This window comes from Netta rufina (genome assembly GCF_964035555.1).
Source record: "Netta rufina genome assembly, chromosome: 2".
Classification (NCBI taxonomy): domain Eukaryota; kingdom Metazoa; phylum Chordata; class Aves; order Anseriformes; family Anatidae; genus Netta; species Netta rufina.
In genome coordinates this window covers 124,908,637-124,924,011 of record NC_140124.1, presented here as the reverse complement: position 1 = coordinate 124,924,011, position 15,375 = coordinate 124,908,637, and the positions used below count along the sequence as shown (strand labels likewise).

Genomic DNA, 15,375 nt, shown 5'->3' with positions numbered 1-15,375 from the left:
GGCTTTACAAGATCTCCAAGGGGCAGACTCCACAACCTCTCCTGTGGTGTCGCCACCACGAACCCATAAGAGCCGGGCTCCCCTCAGGGCCGTCCCAGGGCCCTGCGGAGGGCGGAGCGCGGGCCGGGAGGCGGTGCAGGGAGCCCGGCGGCTTCCGCCTCGCCGGTGTCGCCGCCCGGGTCGCTTTCGGTGGCCGTGAGGGGAACGGGGCCGGGCTGGGGTTGGTGGCGGTGGGGTGGGGATCGTCGCGGCGGAGATGGTGTCGCTGCTGCCGCGCATCGAGCGGCTCTCGTCGCGCGTGGTGCGGGTGCTGGGCTGCAACCCGGGGCCCATGACTCTGCAGGGCACCAACACCTACCTGGTGGGCACCGGGCACAGGTAACGGCACCGATCCGGCGGCGGGGGAAGGGGCCGGGGCCGGGCTGCCGCCGCCCCTCGGCCCCGGCCCCTTCCCCCGCCCGTTTTGGGGCCCGTGCGCTGCCTCCGGGGAGGGAGACGAGGAGCAGGGGGAGCCGCCATCGGGCTCGTTCGCCGCTCCCTGGCGACCTTTTAAAGAATAAAATTAAAAAATAATAATAATAAAAAAAAACACCGTTTTTAGAACCGGGCCCCCGGTGTCGAGGTCTCAGCATGCTGCCCTTAGGCTGAAGGGGAGCGGGTGGGCAGCTTGCCACAGGCCTCGGCACTGCCCGGTGGCACAAAACCGGTCAGAGGGCACAAAAATGTGGGTTTGTGGAGCAAAACGCTGAGCCCCTTTGTAAACGGTGCTGTCACAAGGTGAAATATTATAGAGGAAAGAGTCTTGGATATATTGCTTTGTGTGTGTGAAAGGATAAACCCTAACTCTCAAGTATAGCAAGCTTCAAACCCTACCTGTCAAATATAGTAAGTTTCCCATTAAGGAATATAAACTTTGAAAATTTAGCAGGTTTGGAAATATATATATATATAAATATATAATACATTATATTTATATACATACATACACATATAAATACATATATAAGCTGAGGGAAGCCTGCCTTCCTGGACTTCACATAGTTTTGTGTGGAGTGACCCAAGCATCTATAATATCTCCCTGATCCCAACCTGATCCCAATAAATGAGTGCAGAGCTCCCCGATTTTGCCTGCATTAAGCTAGACCAAATCTATCAAAACCTTGCCTTGATTGTGGTGGGTGGGTTGGTGGCAGAGCTGTGCCTAAAAGCAGGGTTCGAATGGTGGTGTGCTCAAATAATTTAAAAAGATGCTAGAGCTAGGATGGTTCTGTGTTAGTGATGGAATTAAACTGTAATCTGATAATCCATAAGGACTGAGAATTAAAATAACGTTATGTGGCTTTTAACTGGTTTAATGATTAAAAACTCTTAGTAAAATTTAGCTGGAGATATCCATTATTACCACAGTTACATGCAATGTCATTATTTTATTATTTTTTTTACCATTATTTAACTCATATGAGTACTCTAAATTCTCTGTGTTCTTTTGTGTGTTTTCTTTTCCTTTTTTTTTTTTTTTTTTTTTTTGGTCCATATGTAGAAGAATCCTTATTGACACTGGAGAGCCAGCTGTTCCTGAATACATTGGCTGTTTAAAACAGGCACTGTCCGAGTTCAACATCTCAATTCAAGAAATTTTAGTGACACACTGGCATCATGATCATACTGGTGGAATACCTGATATCTGCAAAAACATCCCTAGTGGTAGGCCAGAGATTTTTATATATTGTTGAATATATGTTAGGTATGTGGCAAGAAACAAGTTTTGTATAGTCCTTCTGTATGCTTCAGCTGGATTATTCTTCTAGAATCTCCATGTAAACCACATGTAATTTAACAGTGCTATTGTAAAGTATAGAATGAGAGCAGTGAATAATCTGAGTATCACAGTTGAAATACTTTTTTTTTTCTTCAATACCTGTGCATAATGTCATAGTGAATTTTTCTTACAAGTGAATAATAAGCAGTTTACACATTATTAAAAGATGTGAGAAAAGCTTGATACTCTCTACATTGACAGTAGAGAAAAATAGAAAAGAAGTTCCTTTCTACATTGACAGTAGTGACAAATTGAGTATTACTTTTACTTGTGTAAATCAATAAGAAATCTCTGAAAAATAAACATGAATAACTTTGATATTTCATACAGAAGACCATAAGAAATTGCTGACAAGTTCTTAGGCCTCAAAACATTTGGAGAAGAAAGTAGGGATGTTTACAGATAAATTCTGATGTAAAATGTGCATTGCGTGTTGATAAGCAGTAAGACATTTCTCTTTTGATATCTGAGAAGAGAATAAGCAATAAAAATAATGCAGCTCATCTTAGTTCTGCTGGACTTTTTCACTGGCTTTTGTAAAGTTGTAAAGTCATCAGGTTTTGTAAAGTTGCCAGATGTACGTCTTCAAAGAAGCCTGGGCACTACTGGAAACAACATGGGTGTCTTCGTGAGAATTTTGATCCTGTCAGCTCCTGAGCGTGACAAAGAAGACTTGCAAGGGATATAAATGCCTGGTTTCTGGGTTGCCATCCATACCAAGGCATTCAGCACATAAACAGTTCGGAATGATAGACACTGAGGGAAGTTTCAGGGCAAAAAGGCTCCATTCGGTGTCAAATAAATGTTGAATAGTGCTTCTGTGACTCATAACACAGAGCTTGAGCACCAGCGTCTTAGTGCTGTTCCAGAGACTTATTTTTTGGCTCTTGATGAGTCAAGAAGGAACAACATTTGCAAAATGTAATAATTACTGGATTTTTTTTCCTACTAATTTCACTAGTGCTTTTTCATCTTCAAAATTGCTGCTGGTACAGAGTAGAGTATATCAGATTCAGAGTACAGTAGTGAGACTTCACTACTCTGTAACTCTAGAAGGTTGTTTAATAAACATAAAATTACTGTTCAGAATTTCTTGCTTCAAGTTTTGCAGTGTAATAGTGTGTAATGATTAATGGTACATCTACAAAGAGTAAAAGTAATTCTGTGGAGTTAACTTCATTAGTGACAAATTTAAAATATGAACCATTATTTTCTTTGCTTTCTTTAAATAGACTCTGAATATCGCATCTGTAAGCTTCCTCGTGTCCCTGACCGTGAAGAAATAATAGGAGAAGGAGGACATAAATATTCATATCTTAAAGATGGGGACGTGGTACAGACAGAGGGAGCCACACTCAGGTAAACACTAATTTCTGCAGCTTTGCTCAATCACCTTTTTCTTCAGAATTCTGGCACATATATGTATCTTAACTTTTAATGATTGGTAATCCATAGATTTGATCCTGTCAACATTTAGTCTTGTAGGCTTCCTATCATAATGCAGAAGGGTATGCTTACCCAGAGAAGTTGTTCTAATGAATGAGTATCAGGCAGGAATCAGCCTTTAGTCTTTGGCCTCGCCAGAGAAATTAAGAATATTTCCCTTGAAAAATAATTCCTTAGGAAAAAATCATACAGCATTTTATGTAATTTCTCATTACTCAAGTAGTCACGGTGTAAAATTAATACCTTTGGGGATGTTTATGTTGGAAAAATGGAAAAGGTAAAATATTTCCAAAGGAGACATTAAAACAAATATTTAGCATTGAAACGTTAAATTTTAATCCTTTTAGCTGTCAGGTTCTTGCAAGGTACCAGCTGGGAGAAAATTCTTCCCAGGGAGCACATTGCCTATCTTGTTTGCATGAATGAGTCTAAAACGAATGCTACCCTCTGTCACACAGGCACCAAAAAAAATCGTTGCTCATTCTGTCTCCAGAATTCTTTCATCAACAAGGCATTACTCTTCTCAGGACATATTTTGCTTGTTTTGTTCAGTTTAGATGTGAATTATATCCCACTTGTAGAACATGCAGCTGGCTGACCAGAAGAAAAGCTGTAAAGATAAAGGTTTAATTTGACCAAAAGCGTTTTATTTTTTAAGTTTAAAACAAAATACACAGGGTGGGCATAAAAATATTGAAGACATAACTACTGTAAGTATTGGGACATAATCAACTTACAGATGGAAAACAATTTGACTCCAAGCAAGGCAGGGGCAATACATTTTGAAGTCTGCAGTTATGCAACCAAATTTCAAGCTTGGCTAAAAGCAAATAATCTCAACTGGTTGTTTAGTCAATACTTTAAGGATAGATGTCCATCCCATTGGTTCTAAAATAACAATATCTGCATGTTACATTTCATGTTACAGTTAGCAACCTTCAAGTTCTAAAGGAGGTGTGCCAGGCTGCATTGGGTTCTTATTTGTTTGTTTTTAACATGTTAATAATGAAATTTCCAGGTGAAGTTTCATAAGGAACTGGAAGATACCACCTCCCACAAAGACAAGGTGTAACCTATCAAACTGATTTTATGTTGCCTCAGCAGAGCAACATACTCACATACTTTCTGCTGAACACCATGTTCCATAAGAGGTGGGAGTCATTGCAACACACAGTGGTGTGCCACTGGCCTCCCAGCCCTGCACTGACTTGGCTGGGTGCTGTTTAGCATTGGCTTGTACGCCACTCTTAGCACCAGCTCTGTAAATTCATAGTCTCTGCTTTGATGCAGTGATTTTGATTGATTCTGTTGAATTTTAGTGATGCTGGTCCAAGTTGCATGTTTTCAGCTTGAATCAGAAGGCCTTCTGTCTTTTGAAAACTGTAGTGCAAGGATACTGCAGTGCAGCTCCATGGTAGCTCAGGTATACTATACACATATCAACTGTTCTCTAATGTGGTATTCGTTCAAGTTGGGGGGTCCTAAGTCCGTACCTTTTGGATGTTTCATGACTTGCACATAGAACAGCTAAAAGACCACAATTCCTTGTATTTTAAGGTTCCACTCCACTGTGTTATGGGACTTTCAGAGTAAAATAAATTTGGGGAGACAGAATTTTATTTGGGTTGGGTCCAGTAGTATACAGTGAATTTCCAAAAGAATTAGCAAAATCACCCTTACCCTCTTTTGCCAAATACAATGTATATGTCATGAACTTTACAGAACTTTACACTTTTCAATCTAGAAATAACGTCATTTTTTTCTTTCTTAAAGCATCAGAGTAAAGCCCTCTGTACCACAAATTTTACATGATTAGCAAGCTACCTTAATGTAATTTTTTTAAGTGTCATGTAATTCAGTGTATATTAGTGATGATGTTATGTGTTCTCTACATGGCCTAAGAAAATGAACTATAGTTAGATGAAATGATACTCTGTTTACGTTGACCTTCTGAGTACTACACTTTTTCAGACTTTCAATCTGCCTTTCTTGGTACTATACTTTTTCTCATTCTTCTTGTAGACTACTCAGTAGGTAGTTTTATCATTGTTTCTAGCTTCTGAAAATTAAGCTAGAAGTTCTGTATGACTGGTGTATGAAAAACTTACACTTTCATTGTTCTTCTTTAGAGTTTTACATACGCCTGGGCACACTGATGACCATATGATTTTACATCTAGAAGAAGAAAATGCTATATTTTCTGGTGACTGTATATTAGGGGAAGGAACAACAGTAATTGAAGACCTGTATGATTACATGAAAACTTTGAAAAGGCTATTAGAAATGAAGCCAGATTTAATATATCCAGGTTAGTTGTTCTATTTTGAACTGCTATATATTACTATATAAACTGTATCTTCTCTAAGGACTCTTAATACGTCAAACATCATTATTAATGTCACAACTACGGTTTATTACTTAATGTACTGCTAGCACTAAGCTATGCTGACTTAATAGCATGGAGTTTTGCAAGACTTAAAAATCTTTCAGCGATAGATGTCTTTCTTTCCTGTGATTTCTCCCTCTGAAGGTGAACAGATTATGCTTCTGTATTAAAAGCATACAGAGGCCAGGATCTTTTACTGTAGGAACCATAGAGAAAATTGGGTTTACTTTTATTAAACTATCCATGACCCTTAATGTTACCCTGGAAGAGAAAAACAATAGTTGTTCTTTTGGTCCTCTGCAGCCCTACGTACACTGCCAATATGGGTAGCTTTTGTTAGTAATGTTTTTAGGAGTGTTTGTAGTAGTAGTTAGTAGTAATAGCGTAGTTAGTAGTAGCAGTGTTAGTTTTTTGTTGTGTTAGTAATGTCTTTGAGAGAGAGATCTATCTTTTGCAACACAGATTAATCACAAATTCATCTTGAGAGGCTGCAGAACTGTCAAATGGTTATCTTAGTTAATGACTTAGCTCAAATTTGAACGAGAGCCAAGAGGTCGAACATCATGTTCTAAAAATAAATTGCTGATTCATTCGGTCTATGACATTGCTTTTCATTTTCTCTTCTTATCTCCCCCAAACCTTGGGAATGCATTTAATTTTCATATAAGCCGTGTGTCTATTTGACAAGATTGGATTTTAAGAATTCTTTATGTAACTAAGGTTTAAGCTCCTCATTTTCTTTTCAGAGCTACATCTCAGGATTTTTTCAGACCTTTTCCATTTCATCTTGTTCAACTAGCCATTCTGAGTGACTCTCTATTCTCATTTCTGTCTTCCTCCATTAACCATCTATGCTTAACCTACATAGCTGAATCTCTTTTGTGTTCATTTTTAAAATACACTTATTCTGGAGTAGGTGTTCTTTAAGTGCTTTAAGATCTAAGATCATAAAAATGCTTAGTTATGGGTATTTTTTTAAAATGCTATTTAAGAAAAATACCATTCTATGTATTCCATGGATGTGGAGGCTGACACAGAAATAGTATTTATAGTAATTGACTGAACTAGTGGTAAAACTAAGAATATTTTAGCCTCCTGAGTCTCGATCTATTAATGAATGAAATGTTCTGCTTTCTTAAATATCTGGAAGGCATAATCTGTTCCTTCATTTGATTTCTGTCTTCCAAAACCCTATACCCCAAATTCTACTTGGTTTATCAGTTTTATCTGTTGCTTTTCACTTCTTCTTAGTCACTATTTATCTAGATTACACATTCACCAAGGTTGAGTATTTGTCCCACTTGTCTGTAACTGTTTGCTACACTGTTTTAAACGTTTTCATGTTGTACTTGCAGTTCGGAAGACAGTAGGACATTATGCCGTGCCTTTGATAAGTAGCTAAGCATTGAGATGGTTTGAAGCTAACTTTGTTTCTTTATCCATGCATCACAACGTGTACGTACAATCGTGTAAAAGATAACTACTGCCAAGTCAAAACAATTGTTTGTATGATTGGTGTGTAGTACAATAAAATGATAACTATAGCAGAAGGCAGTTTGTTTTACCAATACGTTCTGTATAACCTCAATACCTTGGTCTTACTGCAGTTTCAGATTTTCACAATTCTTGTATCATCTCTTTTCCCTGTCCATGCTTTAGCACTGACATTGCAGTTTGAGAAATAGATGTAGGAGAGCATGAATTTTTGTAACAAGGTGATTGCTGGCTAGGTGTTAGTAGCAGAACTTTGCCAATCCTTTACTTTTCCTGTTTTTTGTTTGCTTATTGTTTGTTTGTTTGTTTTTGTTTTTAATTGAATGTGGAAATTGCTTCTGGCAAAGTACTCATTGCAATCTATTTTACTGTTCATAGCTGAGAATCCTTGGGAAGAGAAAAGGGTGTTTTAGCCACCAGAGGGCTCCCTAACCTGTAATAATAAACAGTGTTACTTGATAATACAGAAAAAATGGTAGTTAGGAGTCTGTGCAAGATTTCATGAACCAATTATTTTCTTCAGTTTTATTCTTTGTGCTGTAATTTCTCATGTATAAACTTAGAGAACCTATATGTCTTCACAGGGTACTATAAGAATAAATAGTTGCTGCTTTTTTTTTTCTTCTATATAAGACCTGGAATAGACAGAGGTCTCAAATAATAGGAAGCTGTCTGATGCAACATCTAAGTTAATATTGAAAAGATGGTTGTATTGTAAGATCTGTTTAAAATTCTCAGAAATAGTTTAAGTATATGTGGATAATAATTTATTCATGAAGTTAACTATGCTGCTGTCCCTGAAAAATGACAGTGTGAAAGATCCACACCTAAATTTAAAACAAGCTTTCTGACGTAGTTTTAATACCCGTATGTGCATATGAAATGGCTGTAGACCATGTGGCATGGTGAATATGGCATTCTGTTACCTTTACAACACGTGGGTTCCATTCCAGATATTGACACTGGTCTTGTAGGCCCAGTAAGTTAAATCACTGGGAAGTGTAGAAACCAGTTTTAAGACGTCCTTGTGTTGATTCCATGGGCAGGCCATAATTTTGAATACTTTGATGTGACTTCTGTCATTAGAGAATGACAGAAGAGAATGGACAGTTACCATTACAGTGTCTTTTTTGTATATCTTAATGTTTTTCTAAATTTAAACTTCTGTTTTTATGAATGGCTACATACTTACTAAACGTAATGTTACCAAATATACTGTAGAGGAACAATAGCTTCAGATTAAACATATTTGAAATAAATAAATATATGTGCTCATGACAGTATAGCTTTATATTGGCCATTTATTTTTTATTTATAATACTATCTTCGGCTCAGGATACACTTCAATGTACATTTTTAACTTCAAGTCTGCTGAAATGAGTGTATAAGTTAAGATATGCGTAAGTATTTTTGACTCTTTATAAATGATAGATTCATCTGACATTATTTTTTATTTCACAAATATCATGAAAAATTGTGTGCTCATTTTCTATAAGCTGCCTGTCCTCAGGCAAAATAAGCCATAAATTAAAATGTCTTCAAGTTTAAAACTCATTTAGTCAGTCAACCCAAAACTATAAGCAAAGAATATAATGATTTTTTAAATGTAGTCTAAGAGAGTTAAAATAAATTGATTTGGATGATACACAATAATTTCTAAAAGACAGTTATTTTTACTGTAGTTGCTGTCCTGTTCATGTTATAAAAAAAAATACTTAGAGTTTAGTCAGGCAGAGATGGAAGTTGCTGCTGCTACTTCAGGTGAGGTATACAGGGAAAAAAAAACAGGAAACTTTGTTGTAAAAAGCATGTGATAAATATTCATGCAACACTGCAAGTAAAGTTGTCCATAAGTAAATCATAACGTTTAATTTGTGCGCGTGTAACTCCTGTATCTGAAAAATATCTTGATTTCATCTGTTATTTATTGTATCATGAGGCAGTATTTCATTTTCCACAAAGGCTAGTGATTTATCAGTTAAGCCTTTTTCTAATTTAATTCAAAGACCTTTCAGTACGTTGAATGATTCTCATCTGCCTCAGTAAGTCCAGGAAAAAGCATGTGCATCTTGTTTATTACCTAGCCAGATCCACAGTGTTCGACATGTAGCCTTTCATGTGCATTGCTTCTTCCTGCCTTGGCACATTGGGTTTGTTACACTGGTTTTTGATTATATGTGCAAACGTGTATGTAGAGGAGTAAAGTATAGTGTGAGAGTGAGTTGTGAAGATCTGTACTGGAAAATTTATCTGTCACAATGTTACTTCCCTCACCTCTGTGTTTTCTGGAGTTGGTTACCCTCCACAACAGGAACAGTAGTACAATACAGGAGTCTTTGCCTCAGCCATTACTCTGCAGAGACCAGTATCAGTTTGTCATCAATATCAGTATTCTCTGGGGGGTGTGAGTCAGGGAGAGGTAATATAAAAACCTGACTCTCAAATCTATTTAGTAGTAAACTCCTTTTTCCTTTTTTCTTTATTGACTAATCTTTATCTAAGTATTTCCTTGCTTTCCTTATACCACTGGAACTATTCCTTTTCCAAATTCAGACTTTTTAAGATCTTCTAATTCCCTTTTCCATCTTTATGCTATTCAAGTGCAGAATGTGATGCAGACACTCAATTTAGTCTATTTATATGAAAAAAAAAACACTACCATAGTTTACATAAGAATGAGTCAATTATTTGATAGCATACTTAATTCCAAATGTAAGTAATATCGCTTTGGTACGTGTGTTTCAATTTAGGTCATGGCCCAGTAGTACGTGATGCAAACACTAGAATTCAAGGATACATTTCTCACCGAACTGCTCGTGAAAAGCAAATTCTGAATGTTTTCCAGAAGAATGTTGGAAAATCATTTACATCCTCAGAGCTCCTAAGTATGGTATACAAGGTAATTCTTGATTAAAAGATTATAGATTAAACTAAAGAAATTGAGGTTATGTTCATAAAATAGCGTGTGACAGCCTAAGTATTTGGGTGAATATCATGGTACCTTTTTAAAAAGAAGAAAAAAGCTTTAAAAGATTTCTGCTTGTTCAAAATGCATGTGACTGCCTTGGATTGAGATGATTGTCAAAAATTTCTTCTTTCACTATTTAGATGAGTTTTGTTTCGCAGGACCAAACAAAAATACAGTTTTAGTGCTTGGTTTCAAGTGGAAATTACAAGATGACTGTTAATGGTTGATATGTCAGTGTGTTTGGAGTCCCCTGACAGATTGGTTGGAACGTGTAGTTCCTGATTAATTGGCCTGCACTTTCACAGGGATGGGTATTGCTCTCAGAAGTCAGGTAGCTTTTGTACATCATTAGACAGGCATAAAAGTTCTTGTTTGCTACTTCATTCCTCGTGTAACCTCAGTAATTTGAACATATGGTAAGGGGATTGTCCCTTCTAACAAACAGAGTTCAGAGAGATGCAGCATAAGCTTCAGAAGATGTCATAGTTGACAATGGCTGTGCTGTGTGAAGAGGTCTATAACAGCTTCACAGCTCGTTTTTTCATGGTTCTACTAATTCCTAGATTCCAAAGGAGTGACTACAAGTCACACTGAACATTTTGAAGTGCTGATGTACCATTAACTGTGGTTGTTTAGTTCTTGCAGTTTTCCTGCAGTTTTTAAGTACGTAGCTGTTCACATGCTTCTGTAAATCAAAAACCATTTTTCCTGTCATTATCAGATAAGAGTGTTTTTTTCAGTACTACTAAAGCTTTAACGTAAAAAATGTCAAAGCTTTTTAAAGATTTGCAATTTATTGAGACAGTTTTCTGAGGATTTCTTCTGACAGACTCGTGTTATTCGGCGAAGAACTTTTGTAATTTTCAAAAAGGAGATTTTACTTAGATTATGCTGAATAAAGGAATTTTGAGAAATATTGTTTGTTGTTACTTTCTTAGCACTGATTTTTTTTTAAGATACGCTTTGTCCTCCTGAAACTGTTTGCGTACTGATTTACAAATACTAACTGTTAAAGGACATTTAAACTCATGCAAGTAGTATCACAAAATAGAAGTACTATAGGTATCTGGAGAAAGGCCTCTTTAAATTCGTCATTAAAACCTATGGAAAAATGCTCAGCTACACCAACAACCCAGTGCCAACTAAGTTCAGTAGAACACAGTTGAGTTGGCCAAAGTCTGGATAATAGAAGCGCATGATGCAAAACTTAAGAACAGTAAACAAAAATGTGTTATTAGGCTACTAGTTTAAACAGTGCAAAATTGGTTTACGTATTCTATGCTTTTGTCACTATACATGTAAAACTAACTGAATGTTCAACATAGTAATTCAGAAGAGGAAAATCTATGTTAATAAGCCACGATTTCCATATATTGAAAAAAATCATTGGGCAATATTGAAAGATATTTAAACAAGTACAAAACTCATATTTGTATTCCCCTTAGGACATTCCTGAAAATTTACTGCTAGCAGCAGAAAAAAATCTCCTAGTCCACTTGAAGAAGTTGGAAAAAGAAGGAAAAGTGTGTAAGTTGTGGGTAATGGGGTGTAAGGACAGTCATTTTCATTTCAATTTTCTGTGTCCAGGGTGGGGGGAGAGGGAAGGGTCAGAGTCTAATAATATAAATAATATTTTTTTTTCTCATTATATCTTCTGTTTATTTTAATGATAAATCAGGTAGTAGGCTCAGTATTGGTTCAAAAATAGAGATTTTTAAATAATAATAATAATAGTAGCATGATTTTTATTCCAAGAAAATAGATTAGAATCATGCAAGCAGTTATTTTTATCAAAGTGTGGAAAATAATGGTTTTAAGCATAGTTTGTACAGAATGCCATTGAAGCTTACCAGCATGATACTGCACCAGCAGTAATTAAATGTGATCTCAGTTGTTGGTTATTGACATACATTATTGAGTCTAGACCTACACGTTTCTCCAACTTGGCTATACAAGATTGCTCCAGGGTATCAGATACTATGGATTAAACTTATCCCTTCCCTTTCACTGCTGGAGTAGTTCAAGCAGCAACATTTTCTGTTTAGATGAAATAGTGGGTAAATTAACTTTCTCTTTACAGGTAGACTTGCAGTCTTTGATACAAAAAACTTAAAAGACTTTAACTTAAACGTTAAGGAATTGATTTGTCTGAGGAAGCTAGTGACTTTCATCTCTTTAAGCCAGTTTTGCTCAGAACTTTTTCATGTTTACTGGGCAAAAATCGCTCAGTTTTCCTCAGAAATCACCTTTGAAATTTGAAGAGAGAGCAGATAGGGAGCTTCAGTCAGATACCTGTTCACAAAGTAGCAACTGCTTGAAACAACTATGAAGTAATTGAGGAGATATATATATATATATATATATATATATGAGGATATATATGAAGTTCTAGAGGATATACTAATCAGAGGAATTATTGTGGTTCTTTTACTCGAGTTGGAGGTCCTTGATTTAGCTGCGTACTCCAGCTTACCCAGAAGCACAAGAATTGCCTTTTAAAGTTTTTTGGTTTTGTTTTGTTTTTAATCTTCAATTTGTGCTCATAGAGAAGGAAGAAAGCAATCTCATCAGAACACTTGGGAGTTTCTTGTGATTATCTCAACGGTGTGGAAACAGTTGCTAACTTTTTCAATACAATCTTAGACCCAGTTCTGTAATACACACTTAACATCATGTGACCACTGTTGGTTTTTCAGTTCAAATTAAGGACATCTGTTAAGGAAAATTGATTCTATTGGTTCTGAGCATGTAGCATAGAAATGCTTGCATACTCACTTTACATGCTCATTTGGCTTTGATACAATGTCCTTACAAGCTAGTCTGAGTTGCAGTATTTCAGGTTTTGTTCTCATTATGGAAGACCTGAGCTGCAGTCATAACACTGTTTGCTTAATTTTCACAAAATATTTTCCCAAAGAAACATGTTGTCAGTGTTGGTAATAAATGTGACAGCCATATTCCACTGTTACTGGAGAGCTGCTCCATGCAAATTATGGCCATATGCTGTCTGCTGCAGTCATTAATTCACCACTACATTCTAGGGATTGCAGTTTATGTGGGTACATAACTTTTAAAGCTACAATTAGGAGTGATAACTGCCTTTAATGATTTACTTTTCTCACTTCAAACAGAAAAATAATGCCTTATATACAGGAGCATGGCACAATATGTGCATTTAACTTTCTCCCATATTTGGATGATTGTCATTGTTTTGCATTTTTAAAAGACCGCTGCTGATGAAAAAGAAATAATTTAACTGTTGCTAATTTAGCAGCACCTTTTTTCTCTCAAGTTCATAAATTTCAAAAAATATAGCAAGTGCTACATCAAATTTATTAATAATCTAGAAATGTTAATATCCTGAACTTAAAACAACTGTAGGATTATTAAACCCTTTTTTATTACTCATGCTTTATATCACTAGAAGTTACACTGTGATACAGATAATGTTTATTAGCTTCCATTAAAATTCAGCACTGGCCTGAAGGAAAGTATTTTAATAGACAAGCTGGTAGAGTTTAATTTTTAAAAATGACATAAACAGAAATGTACACATGTACAAGTTAAGGTACATAAACAGAAATGTACACATGTACAAGTTAAGGTTTAGGTAGTCTAATGTTTATACACAGCATGTAAGTGTTAATTTGTGAATAATTTGGTCTTTTTTTTCCTTAACAGTACGTGATGCATCTCCCAACTTCAGATGGAGAAACAATTTATAACTTACACAAGATTGCTCAAAAACGTTCTCGATCTGCACAGTTGCTGCATGAAAAAACAGAAAGATGATTGCAGATGACGTGTAAAATAAAAATTAATTCTTCTTTCATTTAAAAAGTACTAACAATTTAAAAACAATGTTACAGTCAGTTAAATGATAATTTTCATATTCTACTTTATGGGACTTTAAAAATTTATAGGTACTGAGGTAAATAAATAGAATGACTGTGAAGAACTGAGTGTTACCTCTGGTATAAAATGCCAAGCTTTATCGTTGGCCACAGAAGACAAATAGCAAAGCCTAAAAACTTAATAAATCAAAGATATAAATCTGTAGTAAAAAGAATAGAAAAGATTTGAAACTAAAGTTGTTTGCATTTGCCTGTGCCTTTGAAAAGTGTCTTTTTAATAATTTACCTGTAAATTCTAAAAAACAACCAATTTTTGTTAACAGGTGGAAATGCTGGGGTTTTTTGTTTGATTGTTTTTTTTTAAATTTATGTGCCTGTGAACATTTTTGCTGGTTACTCACTGAAATATGTTTTAACAAATGCTGAAAGTACTTCCAGACTTCTCTGTTTTCTCAGGCAAACATGATTTCTGTGAAATTAATTCAAGAGATTCATCATTAATTTTAACCAATTAATGTTAAAAAAAAGATGCACAAAGTTAGGGCAGACTTAAATTCTATCTTCTAAATTTCTTCTAAGAAAGGGATTAAAAAGCTGTGTAAATTGACATACCTATTGTGCACCATATGAGGTTAAGTTTTTCTATCACTTTATAATTAACAAGCTTCAAATTTTGCTATTAACTCCATTTAAACTACAAATATTTTAGCTAAAGGTTGTATTTGATTGTAAAATATTGTATAGTGTGTTAAAATGCAGTGCTTGAAAATGAATTAAACTTACAGTTCAGTTTTCCATGTAGCTTAAACTTTCAGAATAATGTATAAATATTTGCATTACTTTGTGTATTTAAAATGTATGAGTTTCTTATGATTTACACACTCTTTTAATGCTGGTCCAACTTTAAAAAAAAAACGAGATATGAGATGTTTAAAGGTACCGAAGACAAATACATGTCCTTGAAAACCTTTCAAGTCCAGTCCCTTCATTTGTGCTTGGGTACTTTGAATAGGCATGGCTTAAGAGTTTTCATTATCTTATGAAGTTGATAGCATTTGCGCTGATATCTGAGCCAGATCCAATACAAAAATAAACCCAGGAACAGTGATCCAAAGCTGAAAACATATTCTGAAGTAATAACAAACCACTGAAGAGGGGAAGTGTTAGCTTTCTGCTCTATAAAATGATGCTTTTTGTAAACTTTCTCCATCTGATTTTCAACCGCATCGTGATTTTTGTTTGTGTTCTGTGCCGTGCCATTTTATAGTCTTTTTCAGGTATACTATTCCTAGTTTTTTCTTCCTTATACGTTTTCTGTTTACTTTTCCTACTTTTGTATTTTTCATATTTTATTTATATATACATATATATTATAAACATAAAAATACAAATATATAATTTTGTATTA

At 35.6% G+C, this 15,375-nt stretch overlaps 1 protein-coding gene across 1 annotated transcript; it reads left to right on the top strand.

Annotated features, from left to right (window-relative positions):
• The first annotated feature begins 226 nt into the window (after positions 1-226).
• LACTB2 (lactamase beta 2) lies at positions 227-15,375 on the top strand. The gene is made up of 7 exons (XM_084281351.1): positions 227-378; positions 1,541-1,704; positions 3,052-3,178; positions 5,395-5,573; positions 9,896-10,044; positions 11,559-11,640; positions 13,795-15,375. The coding sequence occupies exons 1-7, from the start codon at positions 257-259 to the stop codon at positions 13,836-13,838; spliced, it is 867 nt and encodes a 288-aa protein (XP_084137477.1). The 5' UTR covers positions 227-256; the 3' UTR covers positions 13,839-15,375.

Bases quoted from the DNA above. Each gene is read 5' to 3' on its own strand.
- LACTB2 (XM_084281351.1), top strand. From the start codon at position 257: ATGGTGTCGCTGCTGCCGCGCATCGAGCGGCTCTCGTCGCGCGTGGTG. The intron at 379-1,540 runs GTAACGGCACCG...GTCCATATGTAG, and splicing joins CTGGTGGGCACCGGGCACAG to AAGAATCCTTATTGACACTG. The intron at 1,705-3,051 runs GTAGGCCAGAGA...TTCTTTAAATAG, and splicing joins CTGCAAAAACATCCCTAGTG to ACTCTGAATATCGCATCTGT.